Genomic DNA, 23,949 nt, shown 5'->3' with positions numbered 1-23,949 from the left:
CCTGGAACAAGAATGTGTTTTAGGATTGATAAACAATAGAGAATAAGTTGATATCAAATTACTTTCCTGAAATAAAGCACAGCAGCTGGTGTAAAATAAATGTATTAAGTATCCAAAGAGTAAATCTCTTCATGGTATAGGACTCACTTCTCTTGAATCAAGATTTAGTAAAACAAAAAAATGCCTTGCATTGTTTCTGTTTCTAATACAAATTGAGCTTGACATAGATCACTGTGCAACCAATAATATATATAGGGACATATTTAGTTATTCTGGAGACATCTCAAAACAATATGAAGTTGACAGTAGTATGAATACTGAAGCTTCTTTGCTGAATAATACAATACTGTTGAATGCTTCCTAATGTTTCCATATGAAGGAAGAAAAATGGGAAGTGCAGACAAACACTAAATGACTCATCCATCCAGTATTTTTTTTCTTTTTTGTTTTTAATAAAACTTTCCCCTCAGAATTAAAAAGCTGTTTCTAAGGCATGAGCAAAAGGAATTGTAGAAATAGTGTGTCCAGTTGTTGTGTAGCTGCTAGTGCATATATACATTGATTGATCACATATTATTCTCAGTGATTCATTTCATGATAAATCACTTCACTAAGACAATGAAGCCTGAAAATATGAGGCAAGTGAAAGGTTAAGTAAACAAATATTAGTGAAAATATTCCCAATTTTCATTCTGATATTCAGGCTTAAAATGTAGACATTGACAGTAGAATGAGTGCCTCTTGAGATGCTTCCTTCCGTTACCAGTGTGAATGGTTTTCTGATGCAAACAAGAAATTGCAGCTACATATTTTCTTTTTATGAATAAAAATTTCTGTTTTTTTTTTGTATTGTAAAGAAACCTTTCACTAATAAGATCCCTTTCCAAGGCCTACCAGTGCAATGCATTTGAGATATAATCTTTTTTTCCTTAATTATTTTTCCTTCTTTCATGCTTACTGATTAGACAACGATATCTCCTCAGCAGTACGTTTCCTTTCACCTTTTCTTCACAGCTCCTTTCATAAATGCAGTCTGCAAGTAGCAACATAAAAATAAGCTTGTGGTCAGGCTGTAAAGAGTAGCTAGACCACTTTGCAGTCTGTATGATAGAAGGTTAGTGCAGGAAATAAATTCATAAAAGTAAGTAGTTAGTACTTTTATTCCTTTCACGTAAATGAATTATTCTAAATTTGATAGAAGTGATATGTGAGAATATCAGAACTAAGAAATGCTTAGTACTGACTAGATGTTCTAATGAGAACTTTATTTTTCCTTAAGAGGAAAGATAAGATATAGACCTATAGGACAAGGTATATCTATAATTTAAAAGGACCCCTCTCCTCAGGTTAGGAAATGGCAGTTAGGAGTTTTCCAGTTTTCATAGACAGCATCAGATTTTTTTTTTTTTTTTTTTTTCCCAGAAAGGAACCCTTAAGTCTTTTTTGTAGTGCATATAAATGGATTACTGCTAATTAAATACATTCATATTTATTCAGAAGAAACAGTTCATTATTTCCATGTCAGAAAAAGATTTTTTCTTGATTCATGATTTCCGTAATAGAGATTTCGTGGATGAACAGAAATGTTAGAAGACAGGCTCATTTGTAAGTTTACACTTATCAGTTGCATCCAGAGAACATGCTTGTCCCAAAAAAAAGACCATTTCATAAAGATGAAGAGTTTTTATAATTTTCCTTCTTCTTATAAACCACAGATGCCAGCGCAGTACAACAAGGAAACCAGGAACAGACTTGCTTACACTTCTTCTGGTGTTCTTAAGTTAGTCTTCTTCAGCTAAAATTAGAAGCAATATTGATTCTCAATTTGTATTTTGCAAATTTAAATGGAGAATGAACACATGCCCTGTATAGTAATTGAGCTGGAGAAGCATTTAACATCCCAAATATTGATTAGTATTTGCTTGCTTCTGCACCATTGATTGTGATCTGCAGTTAAGTCCTCTTTTTGAACATTTCAGGTTTCATTCTATTGAATGTCAGGACTTGCATGCTAATAACTGCAATTTTACGCTGCTTCTCTATCTAAAACGTAACATTGTCAAAGTAGAAGAAAATTCCATTGTATCATTTTTGCAACTGTGAAAATAGGCAAGAAGATTTTTCTATTGTTTTCATTTGGGAAGAAGTAGCTGAATTTAATGTGATTTTGTATCTGGTGTTAGGAAAGCAAAGAACACATGTTGTGGTTATGGCTTCATGCTACTAGACTGAAGGCAGTATTGGAAGGTGTCATTTCCTGTCTGTGTAAATGGTGTTGAGTGAGCAGTGCACTGTTTGTCAGTACAGTCTCAGAAATCAGATGATAACTGTCAAGGACAATGAATTAAATAACTTGGTAAATTTTAGCAGTAAAAAAAATTATAGTAAGTTATAGTAGCCTGATAGTCTCAGGAAATATTGATAGACAAGTAGCTCTATCTCAGTACTGATGATTTTTCATGTAATACAGCAATGGGAAAATTTTTGAGACATGCTCTTCTTAGATAATCTAGCTATTTTCCTAGCATTTTCTTTGGTAGGAGAACCAGTAAGTCATGTGCATTGTGTTAACCTGAACATGATGTCTTTTTCTGTCAGATAACTGTGATGATCCGCTGGTGTCTGCCTTGCCTCAGTCATCATTCAGCAGTTCATCAGAGCTGTCTAGCAGTCACAGCCCTGGATTTGCAAGGCTGAATCGAAGAGATGGTGAGTGGATTTTATTGGTTGCTTGATGTTGGTTTTTCTCAAGTTTTCTGAAGCATTTTCTAACCTGCGCAGAATTTTGAAATGATATAGGGACAGTTACATTTGTTGTTTCAAGAAGAACTAGAAGGCAAAAATATCTCAAAGAATTCACTTTTCCACAAACACTAGATGTTTCTGAGAGTTTGGGTTATGTGCCCAAACTCTTGAGAAGGTTTGAATAAATTTAAATTAAAATTATTTAACTAAATTAATTTAACAAGTTGTTTAATTGTTAACAGTTGATTAAAACAATTCTTCATGTGATTTTGCAGCATAAAATGTAGGCAGCTGTTGATATATATCTAGCTATTCCGGAAGAAATCTTTTTAAAATGTTTTTTCTCAGCAAGTAAAAAATAAACAAGTGAAGTCTTTTATCATACAATGGAGATACAGCTATGTGAGTTTAAGTGTGCATCATTCCGTAAAAGAGGGATAAATAAAGATTACAGATTGAAACACAGTACAAGATACTTCGGAAATGTTTTTATAAATTGTTATCTTTGATAAAATCTTGATTATTTTAGTTTTGTTTCTTTTTTACAGAGCTTATTATTATTATTATTATTATTATTATTATCATCATCATCATCATCATCATCATCATCATCATCATCATCATCATCATCATGTGTATTCATCAAGATTGTGACATACTACAAACTGGTATAGTGTTCAGTTTTTGATAAGTGAAAGAAAAGATGTCTATTTGGTCATTATTTGTATTAAACACCTTTCCTAATTTATTAAAATTTTATAGGATTGTTATTTGTAACTCTCCTGACTTGTGGATTAAAGATATAAATATTTCAGCATTTATCATAGAAGTCCTGCAGATTACTCCCTTCAACTGAAAATTAATGATAACTAGTATTTTATATTTTGTCAAGAAGTATATTTGCATGAGAAATGATGAATTTCCTTTAATTGCTGTAAATATATTTTCTGTCCTTAGTGACAAAAGCCTATTATATGTTTTGTGTGAAAGACATCTATTCTTAAGTTTTTTGACAGTATCTGTTAGATGATATAAAATCTGTCAAAAAATGAATTTAAAACACGAAAGACATGTCACATTTGACTTTGTGCTGTGTTGGTGGCATATTTGTAATATGTAATTATATTCAAAAGCCATGTTAGAAAAATAAGTATAAGTACATAGAACATTAAAAGATTAAAATTGACTTTGAAATGGTGAGAAATTTCTGTCATCAGTCTCATTAGGCAAGTACCAAGGATTTAAGACATTTCTGTCAATAACACACTAAAAGCAATTTTTCTTTTCCTTTTTTCTTCATAACAGCAAGGTACTTGATCTTAACATCAAAGTGCTAAGGAGCACTATGTTAAGGAGTAATAATTATCTTAAGGAAACATTTCCAGTAGCATATTAAAATGATGTCACATGGTACTATTGGTGAACAAAAGCCTACTTAAGTTAACCTAACTAAAAAAAGTATTCTGTTTAAGGTCGTATCAAAATAATTAAAGTCTTAATTGAAATGAAATTGATCTATGCAAGATCAATGAAATCCACAAGGGCATATGTTAGTGTTTCAAATCATCTTTGTCTGGCTGTTAGTGTATCAACTCTGCTTCATAGTATAGAAAAAGTTCAAGGAAGATAGAAAGCTCAGCTTGTTTCCTATTTGTATATTGATGCCATGATGAGTGGTGAATCTTCTGCCACTGTCATCTTCTAGGGTACTGACATCTTATTATTCCCCATGAAGGAACATGGAAAAGAGCGGTTCAGAGGAGCAGATTTTGGAGACTGCTTTACTGAAGTTTTGTGCTTCAGGTTATAATAACGGTTTTAGCGATACAGCATTAACACAGACCTTAAGAACTTCGTTAATTATTTGTCACAGCAGATGTATTCAGATGTACCTGATACTCATATATTTAACTATCATGCTTTATAATAAAGTACATATTCGATAAGTATTTGAAATAAATAATGACTGTACTTTGCACTGCCAGAAACATTTCCATTCTTTCATTGCTGTGATTTCTTGGAGCTTCTGCTACCTACTGGTAGGAACTCTATGGAATACTTCATTATGTCAATTCATAAATTAGAAATTCAATAAGTGTAAGCTTCTGTTTGAATACAGTGTGATATGCTTATTGCATCTAAGGAGGATTCAGAATATTATCATATTTTAGGAGGACTCAGAATATTACATATCATTGCAGTCTTAATAAAATGTAATATTTGTCTTGCTAAAATGCACATTTAAATGTTTTCATTTAAGTCTTTTCATGTAAGATGAAATTCTCCATACCAAGTTAGCATGCATTTTTTCAAATAATCTTTTCGTACATACTGCTCTCTAATATGTTCATACTAGAACTACTAATCATATCTTTACCTTCAGCATGTTTCCATCTCATGTGAGCAGTAGGCTGTCTAACTAGCAGATTGCCAGCTCTCTGCTTTCTGATTCTGTGTGTCTCAGGATCACAGTACCCAGCAGGATACAGATTTGAATGTCTTCATCATTTAGTGTGTTTGTTTTGTTGGTTTAATAGTTTATGACCAAATCATTTGATTAGCAACCTTCTGGGTCAGTTAGACATAAGTTTCGAGAATTTGGTAGAGATAGAGGTAGACTCTTCCCTTCCCTTCCCTTCCCTTCCCTTCCCTTCCCTTCCCTTCCCTTCCCTTCCCTTCCCTTCCCTTCCAAGCTTGTCAAGAAATGAATATAAGAACTTGCTTTGGCAGGAGCAATATCTCTCAAGCCATATACCTTTGACTAAATGTAGAAGATTAATAGGAGAAAGTAAATGTTGAAGGATGGGGAAGAGAATACTGTAGGTATCAGCAAAATAAGTGTAGTATAGAGTTTAAATGAAGACCATGAAATATGTTAACCTAGTCTTTACTAGACAGAGTTGTAAACTATCTAATTATAATGCTGGAAGAGCAGAAGTATTTGATAAATATTTCCATTCTGTTTGCAAAGGAAGAGGATTATGTGCTGGAACTATGTAAGGGAAGGCAAGATTTTTTTTTTTTTCAGTTGTTAATAACCAGGGAAGATGAGAATATCTAGGAATAACTTGCTAAATATTCTGCATATTTAATTAATAAGTCTTCTCTGTAACTACTAAAATAGCTACTCTGGAATGAGTCTCTCTCAGAAAATAATTAATATAAATCAGATTTTAAAAAAGAAAAACTAGACTTAAAAACACAACTTTGACTTTATTATTTGAGGTGGTATTAACTTTTCTTAGTAAAGTAAATGCAGACACCTAATATATGTGGACTTTTATAGACATTTCCCTTAATGTTGTATGACTTTAATTTTTAAAATCAGCACAATATCCATACAGTCCAAATTAAATATATGAAGATGTTTCTAGATGACAGATCTGAAGAGATATTTGTCATGTCCACATAAGAATGTTGACCAAGAAATTCTAAGAAAACTATAAGTCAGACTTCAATATATTCAATATTTCTGCTGATTAGATGCAAGTAAATGTACAGCTAAAATGATGACTGGTGAAACAGTAAATAGTACTGTCATAGCGATTATGCAGAATGATTTTCATGAGCTAAGTGCTTAATCTATTGTTGAAATAAGCATTTTAAATGAGTCTAAAATAAACTATTTAGATCTCATTTAGATTTTAGACTATTTGGACTTGCCATATAGGAAGTCTATCCCACAAAGAACCTACTCTGAAATGGATCTAGGAGCTAAACTGAGCTAGCAATTTAGCTTTCTTTCTTAAATGTGTGCTTTAGTAAGAAGAGACAGAATACAGAATATGCAGAAACAGAATGAAGGACCTTTTACTCTCTACATAGCTATTAAGTTGTCACTGTACTGTTGTGTAAAACTCTGGATCTTTAAAGGGTTCTTGAAAAATCAGAAAGAGAAATAGACTTCTTTTGAACAGGAGAAAATTCTTTCCATTGAGAGACTTAAGGAGCGCAGCATTAAGATGATAGGTGACTTGACTGCAATATACTTCTAAATATAAAGGGTTGGTAGTTTTTTAAAGATTGTTCTTTTTTTTATTAAGTGGCTTTAACAACACTCAAATTCACATTGTGAACAAGGAACCTTGTTTTAAAACTGAAAGCTGTAAGCCATTACAGTGATGTGATAGATACTTTCAAAAACTTTGATATTTTATGGAATATAGGTTTAAAAAGTTGAAGCTCTTCATGAAGTAGTTTAGAAGAGTTTAAGCTCTTTTGAGTCTAATACTCTATGAATCTCAAATAAATTATTGTGCTCAAATAGTAAAAGAAGCACTTAAAACTTATAAGTATCGTCAAGATTATCATTTAACTTTTGACTGCAGAAATTGTTTATCCTATAATATATTTAAATGCCACCTTTGCAAGAAATAACTTATTGAAAGTTACTCAAACCCTGAAGCACTGAATATATTGTAATGTTTCCTTGGACAATTGTAACTGGTAAACATTCAGTGTGAGACTTGACAGACCTAAAATGACTAAGCATACAGCTGTTAACTTTAAATTTTACGCTTTCCTAATTGCGGAACAGACACCTTGGGACTCCTTTCCCCTACCTCTTTGATTTCCACACTGCTTAAAATGCTCTGTGAAAAAGGTAAAAAGCACCACTGTCCTGATAATGATGCCCAGTTTCAGCAGGGGGGTTGGAGTACATGATCTCTAGAGGTCCCTTCCAACCTCAACCATTCTGTCATTCTGTGAAGAAGATCAAATAAAAATAAATCAATAAATGTATTTGCTACAACTCATTTATGCCATAATTTTAGTTAAAAATCTTTTAAAAAATGGTTATATTGCTTCGCTATTTTCCTCATAGATTTAGAAAAAAAAATGATGATAAATCCAAATCATTCTCCTATAGTCAGATCGTTTAAAATAGAAATCTGGAGTAAATACCTAAATAAAGGAAGTAGGAAATTTTCCATCTGATGTAATTTCTACAAACTTCAATTTTATTCTAAAATCTATTTCTCAAATTCTGATTTCCGAAGACTTCTGAAATACTAGAGCAAAACCTAGGCAGGTAATCCAAATAAGTATTTTCAAAATATTTATATGGACATATCAAAAATGTAAAACTTTTAAAAAATTTGCTAAGACACTATAGAAAATAGTGTGAAGGAACTCAGAGTAATCTGGAAACTCATAAAAACTGAATCTTTGGAAAATAATAGATTCGTTGTGAGCAATTGGCTACTATTTAAAGTATGACTAGCTTGTCGGATACAATGACTTTCCTCTGTGAAACTCATTCACTTTACATAAATGAATAAAAATAAAATACTCTGAACTTCTATTAATGGAATTGTATTTATTAAATATTACAATAATAAAGACACTATTATAATATTAAATAAAATATTAAAGATAGTATACTAGAAGACAGGGTTATGTAAGCATAATATACATTTATCTCTTTGTTCAGTTTTTAAACTTTCTATCACAGTTTAGTCCCAGTCATCAGATAAACAAGTGAAGAGAAATTTTCAAGTGAGATTGAGAATTAGTGAAATCCTATCCAATCTGAAAACTGCTGACTTTCAATCTCATTGATCTAAATTCTCAGCTCTCTCAGTTCTCTCAATGAGTTCTTAATTCACCGATCCCAAGGCAGGCTTGAATAGATTGAATAAAGCTTGAATGAAGAATGGCAGCCCCTGCCTTTTACTCGTATGTCCTTTTTCTTCCTTCTGAATTTGGATCAATTTAGAATTTAGATGAATCATTTATGGTTAACTCAGTTGTGTGTTTATATGTTATTTTTGATAGAAAGAGTTAGGGAGAATATTTAGTATTAAATCATGAAAATTATTTAAAAACAATAATAAAGATGTCAGTTGAAATAAGAAGGATAGAGTAGGAAGTGCAGGATCTCTTATATATTTCAAATATTGTATTTACCTATATAAGACTGTATTATATCCTCTACTTTATTTGCTTCATATTTTCAGTGAACAATGGAATTTATCTTTGATTCATCAATCTATTCATACCCTCAGAGTTGGTTGTCAGGGCACTTGATTGATAGCCAGACAGATTATAGTAAATGATACACATGCAGAGAGCAGATAGAGGATGTTACAATAGCTGTTGCTCTACAGAGTAGCATATACCAGCGTATATATATATATACTATATATTTATGTTTTTTCTACTTATACGTGTGTGTGTGTGTTTCTGTGTGTGTGTGTGTGTGTGTGTGTGTGTTTGTGTGTGTGTGTGTGTGTGTGTGTGTGTCTAACTATCTCTCTATCATCTTTGGTTTTAATTCCAGGAATTTTACAATTAAGCAGTAATATTTTAAAGCAAAAATAAACCTTTTGCTGCATCCAGCTGTGATGCACATTTTTTTTTTTTTAACATTTTTATAAGACATAAATTTGCAGCCATCTTCTACTTCTGGCCTTCTCAGAGTACTAATATGTTGTTCTGTTTCATTATTTACCATAAATAAGAAATCTGTTGTAAATGTAGTAATCCAAAGTTCAACATTATGTCTTTTGAATTACTGATGTCATTTAAGGATCATTAAATTGTAATAAATCTTAATATTCACATTCATATCATTTGCAGGATCCCAAAAATAGACCTAAATTATTATGCTATTTTCTACAGTTTAATGGTTTATGAGCATGTGGATACTCTCCAAAGCCTTCATCTGGCTCTTCTCTTTATTGTTTCTCAGCCATAAAATAAAGTATAAAAAAAAAAAAAAAGTAAAAAAAAAAGAATAAAGTATAAGGTCCAAAGCTCCAAAGAGCTACCTAAACCAATGATCATCTATTTCATACAACTTAGCTAATTTTTATTTAAATTAATAAACTGTCCTCCTTCCGTATTAGCTCCTTGAATTCAGTGGAATTTTAAAATGTCATGATGTTGCTAACGTGTAATATTTATTTGATATACCTTGTGCTTATACCCTGTGCTTGTGTGTCTGGAACAAAGGATATGTTAGCAATGTTATCAGTGTGCTAAATTGCTATCAGTTAGTACCAAATCTAGACTTTCCCTTTGCCTCATGCATTGTACATTATAACTAATGAACCATGAAAAGAAAGGTAAAAGTTCATCTGTAAATTAGTCTACCCAGTGATCAGTAACTCATGATCAAAATCCCCTAACATCATAGTACGTTACTTATCTAGAGTACTGGCATTATTGCTTTTTTATTTTTTGCGATTTTTCTTTTGAGAAAGACATTTTGTGCTTAAAAAAAATGTTCTTGATTTTATATAATTGTGCATTTTCTTTCTGCTTTAGACAAGCAAATACAATTGTGCATGCAGCTCAGTATTACTGTGCGGAGGATGTAAATAAAAACCACAGTGTTCATATTTATGCATAAATCCCAGTTCAGCTTTTTTTTGTAAGTCTCTTCTTTTAATGTCTAAAGTATGGGAACATTACAGGAATGTAGTGATAGCCATTGCAAGAATTGTATAAATATTTCAAAGTCAGAGTTTGAGTGTATCATCTGTTCTGGCTATGTTTAGTTCCATGAAAATACAAAATGAAAATCCAAATGTTAATTTTTACTATTAGAATAGTAAAATTACAAATTTGTCTCAGGAGAGATGTATTTTAAATTCGAATCTAATTAGTCATTCTCAGTATTTGTGTGATCCTGAAAGATTAAGTTAGAATCGTCAAGACTTCTTAGAGTTTGAAATTAAATCAGAATTCTGAGTCTATTATCAAATAATTTAGGGGAAAATGAAAGCAATATCCACTGGAAATTAAAACTAACAACATCTTGGGGAAAGATAAGAAGGACTTAGTTAAGTTAGTTAGAAATCTGGCCAAGCAAGTTCTTTTATTAAACAAGTTAATCTGGGAAAAGAGATTCTACAATTGAAAAAAAAATCTTAATATTGGTGAAGAATGCAGGGATATTAGAATAGAATCCACTTTATCCACTACATTGACATACTTTCTTCATTAGACAAGTTAAAATGATCTCCAATCTTGAAATTTCTCAGGTATAACCTCATGCACTGAATACAAGTATTTTTTTTCATAACTAATAAAATCAGAACTAATGGCCAAATTAAGTACAAAACACATTGCATTCATCAGATTAAATTCTAATTCAGCACTGATTTAAAAGTATCCAGACCAGAGGTCTCCAGTGTTGGCAGCTATAAGGAGACATGGGAATGGGGATTCTAACACTGACACAGTCCACAGCCCCTTGATGTGAATAGAGCTTAAAGCATTACTCATTTCTGATGATAGTAGTTTTATTTCAATCCTCATAAAAATGAGGACTGAAATTCATAAGAATCTGAAATTTAAAAGTGGGGATGTTAAAGAATAGTTGCAATAATTTGAGAGAAATAAGCAAATGTGTAAAATATACTTCATTATAGCTTTTCAATATTGTACTTTACACATTTATGTTGTTTTGTGAGTGATTAGTAAATACTGGGCTCATTACTTTTAGAAATAGAGCAGCTGAAGTCTGCTTTTAATTTTAAATTTTCGAGCTATAGTGAGATGGATGACTTTTTGATGGAAAATCAACTGCTCCTATTGATTTTAAAGTGTAAATTGCCAAAAAGAGACTAGCAGGAGCTCACAGATAAATCATATTTCAGACAGCTCTTGACATTAAACTTCTAACATATTAAATGTGGTTAATCTGCCTTATGCCACAATATACCTGACTTCTGTATAGAGAACGAAGGAATGAAATGTGATCTCCAGTACTGTTGTGGTTGAGAGGGATGAGAGGTTTAAACATGGCAAGCACATTCCTTAGTTTCAGGTTTTTGTATACCTATACTTCTGTAAGATGTGTGCAGTTTAACAGCAATTATGAAATCACTGTTAGAATTTGAATTGCAATCACAATCAAAAAAGGTGACAAATGCAGATTCATCCTAGAATTAGACCCTTAAAAACCTTAAATGTTAAGATTTGGTTAATCAAACCAAAATCATGACAAAGAAGGAATGAGAAAGGATTGGAAAATCTTGCCACTGGAAATAATTTTTTGTATTTTTCATGTCTTATTCCAGCCCTTTTTCCACAAATGATATTTCACAGAAGAGATTCAGTGGAGCACTTACTCTCAATGTATGTTTGCAATATTTTACATCAAAAAGCTTCTAAGAAGATCAAAGAGCTGCATTGGTTAATGAGCCATGAGAATTTAAATAGACATTTTAGCTTCATTAATCAAAATGCTTCTGGGAAATATGTGCAGTGTTGTTTTGTTTAATCCTTCGTTAATATACTGATTTTGGTCTCTAGATCTTCAGTATCTTCTCACAAGTGACCAACTTACCTTATTAGCTGCAGAATATCCCTTTGAGTACTTTTGGTAATAAATTCCAATGCCTGGTAAAAGTAAAATGTTCTCTCTTTTCAGGAGTCAATAGCTGGCAAAAAAAAAAAAAAAAGATGAACTTTTCTCTTGAGAGGTAACTTTTGCTGAAAAAAAATATCCTTGGAATAAATGGGAAAATGGAATAAATCTTCCATTTCCTTAAACTTGATGGCCGTTCTGTAAGACTTCCAGTTTTTCAAGTTATAGATTTTGTAGGAAAACTATATTAAATCATTAAAATCTAAGTTTTCTGACTCACAAAAAAAGTGAGTCACACACACACACACACACACAAAAATCCACAGCCATATAAAGATAAGAATTTCCGTTTTGCTAAGTCCCAAATATTTATCTGAAAGATCAGCAAAAGATCTTTCAGTATTAATTATGTGTACCTCACACATAATCTAAAATACAATAAACCAGAACAGATTTTGATTTAATGCTATTGATTCTTAATGATGAATCAAGCTTCTTGCATTTTTAAATTGATAATTCAAGAATTATGTCTTCTGCTTTCTGAATTTGCCTTCTATAACTGTAGCAATATTTATGTACAAAGTATTTTCCTAAAATGATTTTTTTTTTTGACTGTTTAGGTTGGACTACTTTTGTAAATTTTCTTTCTGTTGCTTCCTGAGAGTCATTCTAATAAGAGCTTTAAAATACATTTTTTTAGGGAAATCACAGTACCTAGCATGTATTTTCTTTAAAATACTCATGGGGCTAGCTACTAATTCACTGCAAAAGTCCAGCTGTCTACATTTAATACAAAATTGACCTTGAAACTGTTGAGCTTACAAGAATAGTCATGAAAGAGCAGCTCAGGCAAGAGTGAAACGACCCATTAAAATCATAGATTTCACAACTCGTTGCATTGTTGATTATGTTTCCTCAAGGGATTGCTTTGCCTGCTGGAGAACTAAGAAGTCTTGTTCATTTTTCAAGCCTGTAAAAATATGGAAAATCATCTATCATTTAATTTGTCAACAGATGGAAATGCTAGGGATATAAATATAGAAAACATAATATCAGATGATTTAATTTCCTCACAGAAAAAAACAGTACACCTAGGATTTGGAACTGCAACAAAAAATCTCCTATATATTGCTACTCATATTTATATTTGTCTGAAGTTATTCTATCTGTGTATCTTTACCAAATTCTTCTTGCACACGTGGTTTATACAATTGGTTATACAGTCATAATCAGTACCTTTGAATTTGCTAATGTGCAAACGTAGGAATATATATATTTCTGTGTCTCAATAGATTATTTTTAGTAGTGAGGTTATGAGACTAAAAATATCCATAGGATTCTTCACATGGAAGAAATTAAAAGTATGCTAAAAAAGTATACTAAAAGTATGCTAAAATCATGGTTGTAGTGTTATCATTTTTAAGAGCATGCTAGATACTTTTTCTATCACAATTCCTGAAAAAAAATTCTCTATTCATCTCTCTCGAGAGCTTCTTTCCAGATACATCTGCTTGGTTGATCAATGTAGTTCACTTTAATCTGAAAGATAATATTTTCATTAAGAATGAGACTTTGTGAGCACTTAAGCAATTTTCCCTGAAGTATTCATCATATTTTGGATGTGCAATTGAAAAGAAACCACAAGATCTTTCATGGAGCTGGTTCAGATTTTAATAATGAAGGTCTGTTGGACCTTCACCTGTCAAAATTTATCTATTGCCACCACCTCTATTTCTGCAAAAGTGCTGATTTGCAACCGTGATCCCTTTTTGACTCACAGGATCAATATTTATGAACAAAATATGGTCTACCCAGCAGAAAACATGAGATTTTCTAAGATCACTACTTATTCCCTCTGAGAATCATTCATTATAATGTGCTCTTTTCAACTCAATTGAAGACATTCTTCATACTTTTACAGTACTATTTATGAATAATTTGATGTACTTGTCTCTAACTGAGGTCCAATATCATCACAGTCTACTTTTACCCAACCTGCACTTCCAGGTTGGGTACACTTTGGGTGCACTTTCAGTGCAGGTCTTGCCTATCCATACTGAATCTTATGCTTTCTCATCACCTGGACAAAACAGACAAGAAAATGAGCTGGGAATTTCAGTTCTGTTGAACTGATAGGTTCTGCATTAACCTATCAATTTCAGCAGTACTAGTATTCCACTGGGTCCATGCAGGCAGGCACTGCAGAGCGTTTGCCTAAAAAGCTCATAGCAAATATAGCTTGCAAACACTTATCAGTCAGACAAAACATGTCTTTGACATATATTCATCATCTAATATAAGAAAAATCCTTGTCCAAATCTTTGAAGTGCTAGAGGTATTATCAGATTAAAAAAATGAAATAGAAAAGGGGAAAAAAAAAGCCTGAAACAACTAAAGGTTGAATCCTGCCTACAACTCTGCCGGAATTCTAAATACTTGGAAACAGGGAATAGTAGTTGGAAGTAATCAATAACATGAACAACAAAACATACTACCAAGGTTTCCTATAATGTAATTCATCCTGCATTTTTTTACAGATCAGTTTGAAACCCAGATCTATATCTTTTTCATTTTGTGCAACTTAATGAAGGATGAGGAACATGTCAGCTCCTGGCAGGTAATGGCTGAGCAATCAAGGTTCATAGCTGACATATGGCTGTAAAAGACTCCGTTAATATGATCTTCTGCAGCAGATCTGTTACTGATTGGTGGCTTGCTCCAATTCCATAGGCGTTTCCTCCTATTCACTGAGTCCAAGCATACATATTACTGTTAAATTAAGTTAGAGGTGGACCTTGGGCTATTAGAAACCTAATTTCTGTGATTGCTCATAGTGTAGCCTGTCAACTACTGACTAAAGAAGGAATAAACAAATATAATATTTGTCAAATTATTTTCTAAAGACTGAACTTTGGACCACTAGTGTCAAGAACACTCCAGGCAAAAGAATACTTAGGCAAAAATCTGCATTTTTTTTAGTGGAATTCAATATTAGTTTTGTATATCTGTATATTTGATTAGCTATTTCAGGATGATACAAAGTCATGCTATATTAGTGCAATTTTCAAAAGCAAACAGCTTAACTTTTTATTTCAGAAAAAGCTATGACATCATACATATGAGCTGCTTTCTTTTCATTGTTGTTTCAGAAAAAATTTACTTATTTTATTTATGAAGTAATTAAATGTTAATTATTTTCCAAAAGTCTTAATTATCTTCCAGAAAGAAAGCCCTAAATGAGGCTTACATTTGCAAAATGCATGAAAATTTTACAGCTGGAAAAACTTGGACAATCTTATCTTTTGTATTACTCAGTCGCCTGCAGCATGTAGGAGATGAGAGAAGTGCTAATAGTATCTCTGGTGATAAAAGTGGAAGAGCTTTCCTCTACACCTTTGTGGCCAGTCTGAATTTTAAAAAGTTTTTTTTTTTTTTACATCTACTGCATTGTTATAATCCTGTAATCTGACTGGGAAAGCAGATTGCTTTCAAGCAGACATTTTCTCTTTACTGGGGACTCCAGCTAAATTTGGTTATCTGAAGTCAAGAACCGTTGATCTCCCCATCCACATCCTATACAGGCATTCCTTCTGCCTTGTTGGCCTCATTCTTGTCACACATTTAAACTGCATTTCAAGCTATGGAGTGCTTTTGGTAGACAGAGTGTAACTTCTCAAACTTCAGTATTTGACATTTTCCAAGCTCGAGAAACATTTTTAGCATTACAAAGCTATAGCAGGAACATCTTTTGTTATTTAGATAGTGATTGCAGTAGCCCAGTTAGAAAAAAAAGACTGGTTGCACATTAAAGTATAAATCTTTTGCAGTTAACAAGTTAACAAATAAAAAAAATGCTAGTAAAAATTCATCTATTCATTTAATAACATGTTAATACTCTTTAAATCCTAATTTTCACCAACAAGAAATGTTTACATTATCTTCATTCTCTGAGTAAACAAAGTTATATCATAGACGTGTAACTCAGAAAAAAAAATAAATAAAAGACATAATGTTATAATATGGGCAAATGTATTGGCTAGATAATGCAGTGGATAAGGATTCCAAGCTGTAAATCCACCTCTTGTAGAAATGGAGATTGAGCTTGTTTTCTTGAGTAGTTACTGATCTAGGCCAAGTTAGCCTTGATCCTTGACTAAAACTCTTCCAGATTACTAAGAAGCAAGTAGTAATAAGCTCCTTAGTTTACAAATCAACTTGCAAAACAGTTAGCAATATGAATTTCTTAGCCACCTGATGTTTCTAAATCAAATATTAAAATATTACTATATTACTAGTTATTAACATATCATTATAGGGATTTTTTTGCAAATGAGAAACTCAGCAAAAAAAGCAAATATGAAGTAAAATAATCACTTTCAAGAAATCTTGAAAATATAAATAGTCAAATTCTGAGTCAAAGGAGACAGCCTATGGAGTGGAAAATCATTTACTTTGTGCTATGTTTGTGTCTTAAGATAGGTAAGATCTTTCTTTTAAGATAGGGAAGCTTATCAAGGCTTCAGGAAATACTTACTGATAGATCAGTCTCATTTCTTATTCAATATCCAGTCTAGGATATTCTACATTTGTTTTCTACGTTAAAAATTCTGGATGTAAGATGAGTTAGGCTGTCTATGTCATACACACTTAGATAAGAGACCTGCGGTAGCAGTCCTGTCAGGTGTCACTTTGCATTTGGAAATTAATAAGTGTGTAAATATAGAGTGCTGAGGAAATTGGCCGAGGTTATTGCTCAGCCTCTCTCCATCATCTTTGAGAGGTCCTGGAGAGCAGGGGAGGTGCCTGAGGACTGGAAGAGAGCCAATGTCACTCCAGTCTTCAGAAAGGGCAAGAGGGAGGAGCCGGGCAGTTACAGTCTGGTCAGCCTCACCTCCGTCCCTGGAAAGGTGATAGAGCAGTTCATCCTATAGAGAATATCCAGGCATATGAAGGAGAAGAAGGTGTTGAGGAGCAGTCAGCATGGATTCACCAAGGGGAAGTCATGTCTGACGAACCTCATAACCTTCTATGATGGGATGACTAGCTGGCTGGACGAGGGGAGAGCCATGGATGTCGTCTACCTTGCCTTCAGCAAGGCTTTTGACACTGTCTCCCATACTGTCCTCATACGGAAGCTCCGAGAGAGTGGACTAGACGAGTGCACGGTGAGGTGGATCAAGGGCTGGCTGGATGGCAGAGCTCAGAGGGTGGTCATAAACGGGGCCGAGTCCAGTTGGAGGCCTGGGGCCAGTGGTTTCCCCCAGGGGTCAGTACTGGGCCTGGTGATGTTCAATTTGTTCATCAATGACCTGGACGAGGGCACGGAATTCACCCTGAGCAAGTTTGCAGATGACACCAGGCTGGGTGGAGTGGTCGACACTCTGGAGGGCTGTGCTGCCATGCAGAGGGACCTGGACAGGCTGGAGAGTTGGGTAGAGAGGAACCTCCTGAGGTTCAACAAGGACAAGTGCAGGGTCCTGCACCTGGGGAGGAGTAACCCCAGGCACCAGTACAAATTAGGGGTCGACCTGCTGGAGAGCAGCTCCACAAAGAGGGACCTGGGAGTTCTGGTTGACACTAAGTTAACCATGAGTCAGCAGTATGCCCTCGTGGCCAAGAAGGCCAATGGGATGCTGGCCTGGAGGAGTGTTGTCAGCAGGTCAAGGGAGGTGATTCTGCCCCTTTACTCAGCTCTGGTGAGGCTGCGCCTGGAGTACTGTGTGCAGTTCTGGGCTCCCCAGTATAGGAGGGATGTAGAGCTTCTAGAGAAGGTCCAGTGAAGAGCAACCAAGATGATTAAGGGACTGGAACATCTCTTGTATGAGGAGAGACTGAGTGAACTGGGCCTGTTTTCTCTGGAGAAGAGAAGACTGAGAGGGGATATGATTAACATGTATAAGTTTATGAAGGGAGAATGCAGGGAAGAAGGGGACAACCTCTTTTTATTGGTGGTCAGCGATAGGACAAGGGGAAATGGGCATAAGCTGAAACACAGGAAGTTCCATCTCCAGGTGAGGAAGAACATCTTTCCTGTGAGGGAGACAGAGCAGTGGAACAGGCTGCGCAGGGAGGTTGTGGAGTCTTCTTCTCTGGAGGTCTTCAAAACCTGCCTGGATGCCACCCTGTGCCACATGCTTTAGGTGTGCCTGCTTAAGTGGGAAGGTTGGACTAGATGATCTCTAGAGGTCCCTTCCAACCTTGAATATTCTGTGATTCTGTGACTTTGTCCCCTAAGAAGTTTACACTTTAGTAATATCCATTTTACTTGTTCCTGTGTTGTAAGAGATTGAAATGAATTTTTAAATATGGTGGTTTCATTCCTAAAAATAAAATTATTTATTGGACAATTACTGATTCAATTCTCATTTCAATAAGAGATTAATGTCTATCATCTAAGACTCGTTTCAAATAAATGTCATTTTACAAAGTTAGTTAATAAATGCAATAAGAGACTATTATACAACACTCTGTTTACATTTTGACCATGTTTCTTTACAGTTCTCTGTAATATTTTAAATAATATAACATTTCTGAAGAAAAAAATGATTGAAATAATAGTAAACCATAGAGTGTGTATTGTTCATCAAGGCTTCTAGCAAAAATATAACTTTTCTAAAATCTATAAAAACTTTTCTACACAACTTGTATGATTTATTTATTTTTTAAGTATATTATATAGCCTGATTCCAGTAGTTCTACTGTGCATAACGGTTGTCATTAAAAGTAAGAAGCTGTGATGTTCTGAAAAGATGGGATCTGAATATGCATAAATGCACAATTTTCAGTGTGAGAAAAGCTTTTAAGTTAAACATAGCTTTATAAATAATACAGTTTAGCTCTGCATTTGTTATACATCAGTTGCTGTAAAACTCATGCAAATATGAAGTCCTTGAATTTCTCATTGGGATATTGAGGTTGGCTGATCTGGTTTCATAAACAATATAATGATATTTCTGGAAAACACAAGTGTGGACTAATATCATAATATTCTTTGGGAAAAAAATCTGGATTGCTGAATAATGAAGCTTTCTTTCAAAGATAAAATTTTAATTCAACTAAACTGCATTTTTTGTTCATTTTTAGATATGTATTAATCAACTTTTTACTCCAAAGTTGCATGAAACAATGCAAAATTATAGTTACAGTTATACCACCCATAACCTAAGTATTTAGCCAGTAGAGATGTTGTCTTTTATTTATAATAATCATGCCAGATATGATATTACATGATCATGAAATTCCATTAGTCTAGCTCAATTGCAATTTCCTTATTCTATTTTCTATCAATTTTTGTTATACTTTTCTTTTTGTTCATCATGCCAATTTGACTGAGCATGCTGTTTGTCCTCTTCAAATTTAAAATGCCCAAAACACTTAGAAGATTCTTAAAATATGGTGTTTAATAATTCTATGGCAGAATAATAACATTAGAATTCAAAAATTTTGAAATAACAGAAACAGAAATTCTTATGGATTTGAAGAGAAAAAAATGTAGCTACTTTTTGAATTCTTTAACTAAAAATAAAAATATTAAAATGAGGGAGGCAAATAGGTTAATGAATTGATTAAAATATATCTTTCAGATAGCCTTGTACTAAACTCTTATGTCAGCATTTAAATGGAAATGATAATAGGAAACTAAGTACAATAATTTCAAGAGAGCTATGTTAATTTCATAGCTGAGGATTTGTCATAGTGTGTCCACAGAGAGATACAAATAAATTTCTATACTCTCTTGAAATTGTTGAAAAGTGCTTGTAGACTGAGGGACGCAAATATTCTAATTATTAATGCACATATTTTCTGAAATAAGTTTAATAGGATATACAGTTGCATAAATTAAAAGCTGTTGGGTATCATAACTGGAACACCAAATTAAGTGAACAATTTATGCAGGAAGCATTATATTTATATCATTAAATGCCAATTTGTTATGTTTTTGTCAGGCTAAGTTGCCCACACATGTACATGCACAGACTTGGACAGCACAAGTACATGCACATCACAGCAATTGAATGAGAATAGTTTCTGCAGAACCAAATTGAGATCAGAATAAATATTTGAGTTGGCTTATGGAGTATCTATCAGTCTATTCTGTAGTAATCATATTCTTATGCACACAAGAATGGAAGATTTTAAACAACACAAAGGTTACATTACAGTTTCATTCTTACTTATAAAATTATGTTCCTTTTGTATATGTCATGTCTGTGTGGAGACCAGTAGCCAGATGGAGTTGACTAGTGATCCCAGCTAGTAGCTCTAACAGTTTGTACTCAAAATAATGGAAATGAGCTTCTTTTGTTTCAAACAAAACACTTAGAATATTTTAGAGTATTTAAACTGAGAGTATTTAGATACTTATTTTTACTTGGAAACTGCTGTGCCAATGTTTTATCTCTTTGCCTTGCTGTACTAACTGCAGCATGCTGTATGTGTTAAGACAGGTGCCAAAGTCAGTGAATTAGCATTTCCAGAAGGATCGTCATCAGAAATGATTCATCAAGGACTGAGATTACAGTAGTGTGATAAAAATGGTAGACGCAATCATATTCATATGCTCAGAAACATTCTTTTCCTGCACTTTTGCTTGTAGAATGCACTCTCCTGTTAAACACAACTGGAGACCATCTATCTGGCCTCACATTAAAGATGAATAATAAAAATCAGAGGGTTTTTAAGATTTATTTTGATATTGCTTGTAATTTTGTTGATAGTCTTTTTACAGTTTACTAGTATTGTTGTTTCATTGTCTGTACAAAAATGTACAATTCCTCAAGGAACATACAAGACTATCTGAATTATGCTTCTAATATATTTGCAGCATAGTAAAACAAAACAAAATCCCAGTCCATACTTGTCTTTATCTGATCTCAATAAAAGTTTTTTCCTATTGAAATGTCAGAAACCTATTTCTGAGGAGGTAGGAATAAATACAAATTATAAATGTCCAAAAATCATATATAGATCACAAAACTGCTATCTATTTATCTATCTATATGCATACATGAGTATATGTATGCAAAGTATGCAAATACACATTTTTTACTGTATACACTGTACTGTATGTATACTGTATACATATTTTTAGTGCATACATCTTATTAAAGGCAGTAACTTGAGCTGGAGAATCTAATTTAATCTCCTTGGAAAATATCATAAGAACCCTGTGCATGTGGCACTTGTGTAAAGCAGTTCACAGACTTCCGCTGCTGAATATACTGAGGCCAAGTGATTCGAAGTAAAAGTTTTACTTTTACTTTGCTCTTCTTTTCTATCTGTGACTGCATTCAGTGAAGTAATAATATGGCACACTAGCTCAGTGCAAACATTAAGATATTAAAAGGACTAAGTCTGATGTAATTTACTAGCTCCCATCAGGATGTCTTGCATCATGAGAAATGAAAGGAAAACAACTAGAAAGAAAAAAATAAAATGTTTTGACATGTATAAGTGACAAAACACAAGAGAATTTGTGGCAGAATCAACTTGAATGACTTTTATTTTACTAGAAACAATATTTATACAATAAATACCTATTTTCCATTTTGGTTGATATTTACATACTTGCTACAGCATTGGATATGTAATTAGAAACAATATCAGGCATAAAATTTTTGGATCGGAAATTGGTTTAGACTTATCTGGTTAATGAAGGATGGTGGTAGTATTTTTTTTTCCCCTGGAAGTTTTTTTTGCCTCACTTACCTATGAACAGAATAACCTCAGATAAAATGAAGAATGATGAGGAATAAACAGCCCCCATTTTGCCAACACAAACAGAAATAGAAACAGAAGAAAAGAGTGTCAGATACATCATGAATGCAATGATCACATGCAGTGAGGTTTGCTAATAAGGCACTCTGAGTCTGGGTACACCTGAGACAGAGACGAAAAAAGAGGAGGAAAACACTACCACAGGACTCATTCCCCTAAATTCTGGCTCTGTTTCAGCCCTGCGTATGTTCTGAAAGGGTTGCACCTTCACATCACACCCAGTACCCATCATTTCTGAATATAAATCTCAATGGAATAAGTAACAGAAAGGGAAATTCCTTCTCTGGAGGTCTTCCAAACCCATCTGGATGTGCCCCTAGGTGTCCGTCTTGAGCAGGGAGGATTGAACTAGATGGTGTCTACAGGTCCGTTCCAACCTCAGACATTCTATGATTCTGTGATTCTGTATTCTAAGTGAAGGAGACATAAAGGTCATTTGTGAGAGACTAAATGAAGTTGTGACTTCATCAGTGTGTAAAAATATTCCATGGCTGTTCTGAATTCAGTGCCATTGGTCAGTATCCTTATATAACTGAATTCAGGGTCACTGTCTCAAGTGACCCACACCTTTGTCACTTTTCACTGATTTAATAGTGCTTAAATTGAAATTAAATACCCAATTGCAGTGTCCTAATTATAAATAAAAACTGCTAATCTGGTAACTCTTATAACTTCTCAACTATAATAGAATGATCTTGGTTCTTATTTTTATGTTATAAACAGTTTGAGATCTTTTCTTTACATATATTAAGAGCTTTCAGATATCTGATTATGATGAAAGGATCAAATGCAGTCTCTCCTTTAGCAAAAATCTTCAACATGATACCCTTCCTTAAAAAAAAATGCATCCTTCTCTGCTTTGTGAAAAAAAGTAGATTTTATTTACTTATGAAAACTCTGAAGGACTTAAACACTACCTAGTCTTTCCTTACACATGAACTAGTTTCTGGGTCGTTATAGTGATTCTTGTCTAGAAAGAAAGAATGTGACAAAAATAACATGCATTTTTGATGGCCAAGTATTAGGAAAAATACCAAGTCCAACTGCAGAATTTCTCACTCACTAGGATACTTTGTGAAAAGCACTGTTTGAAAGAAGAATGAAGTCCCACGTATGACTGGAAGCTATAATGTTACCTCTGCTGGCATAAAGCTATTAGAAAGAAATACAGTCTCTTAGAAGCTGAGGGATGAGAAGAATGTTTTTCTATGATTTACAGGAACAATTCTAGAGAGAATAGTAAGTTACTCCATGTAAGGAAGCTATGTCTTCCTAGGACAAATGGCTTGCAGAGCCTTCTCAATGGAACTCTAAGAGAGAATTTCTGGGACTTTTAAGTTAGATAGATCATTAGGTATGCTAGGAAAATGCATCACATCTTCCTTTCTAAAGAGGATGGATTGAAAAACTTTTCCATTAGTCTAAATAGTAGCTGGAAATACCATTTAAAATAAGTATATTTTTGTAGGAAGAGCCACTTATATTTACCAGATATACCAGATTTACCAGATATAGATTTACCAGAGCCACTACTCTTTCTTGCATTTTCCATCACTATCATACCACAAAATACTGTGAACCAACTGTCTACACTAGACTGTGTATTTTCAGCTATATTGGAAATATCAAATATGAGTCAAATACTTTTATATAATTAGTACTGAACTTTGTTCTTTGCAAGCTGGCCATATAGTCATAGCAATATTTATGAATTTTGATAAATATTTGTATGCACTTGTGGTTATGAAGATTATATTGTGAGACTGATTGATTTACTCCTGCTGCATGTTGCAAAGGAACTAGGTTAGGTTAGTTTTCTAAAAAGTACTATTTTTTTAGTACTTTGTTTAGTTTTCTGCTGGAAAGGCAGTTTTTGTTTTTTTGCAAACAGTATTTCCTTAGGAAGAAACTGTTCTGGATTAGTGTCAATTCACTGAAAGTTTTCCATCATTCTTGACTATTTCCGTCCACACAGTTGTCATCAAAATCTTACTCATTCAAATGAGATTTATAGTCAGAAATCATTAAGTTCTTTCTTTTCTCCATTACTTATTTGGTTGAAACTATGCAGCAGGTGTATCCCTGGGATATAATTTTGAAGCACA

General features: G+C 33.4%; 1 protein-coding gene across 1 annotated transcript in view; it reads left to right on the top strand.

Moving 5' to 3' along the window:
* The window catches only part of LOC112959301 (contactin-associated protein-like 4), a 221,809-nt gene that overhangs the window by 37,201 nt on the left and 160,659 nt on the right, over positions 1 to 23,949 (top strand). Inside the window, exon 2 of the mRNA XM_026053304.1 lies at positions 2,599 to 2,709. Coding sequence (XP_025909089.1) covers positions 2,599 to 2,709 — 111 coding nt within the window. The remainder of the gene's footprint in view (positions 1 to 2,598; positions 2,710 to 23,949) is intronic.

This window comes from Nothoprocta perdicaria, unplaced genomic scaffold, assembly GCF_003342845.1.
Source record: "Nothoprocta perdicaria isolate Ctin4 unplaced genomic scaffold, notPer1 scaffold_114, whole genome shotgun sequence".
Lineage (NCBI taxonomy): Eukaryota > Metazoa > Chordata > Aves > Tinamiformes > Tinamidae > Nothoprocta > Nothoprocta perdicaria.
Note: the sequence above shows the minus strand (reverse complement) of the source record. Positions and strands in the feature narration are given on the sequence as shown.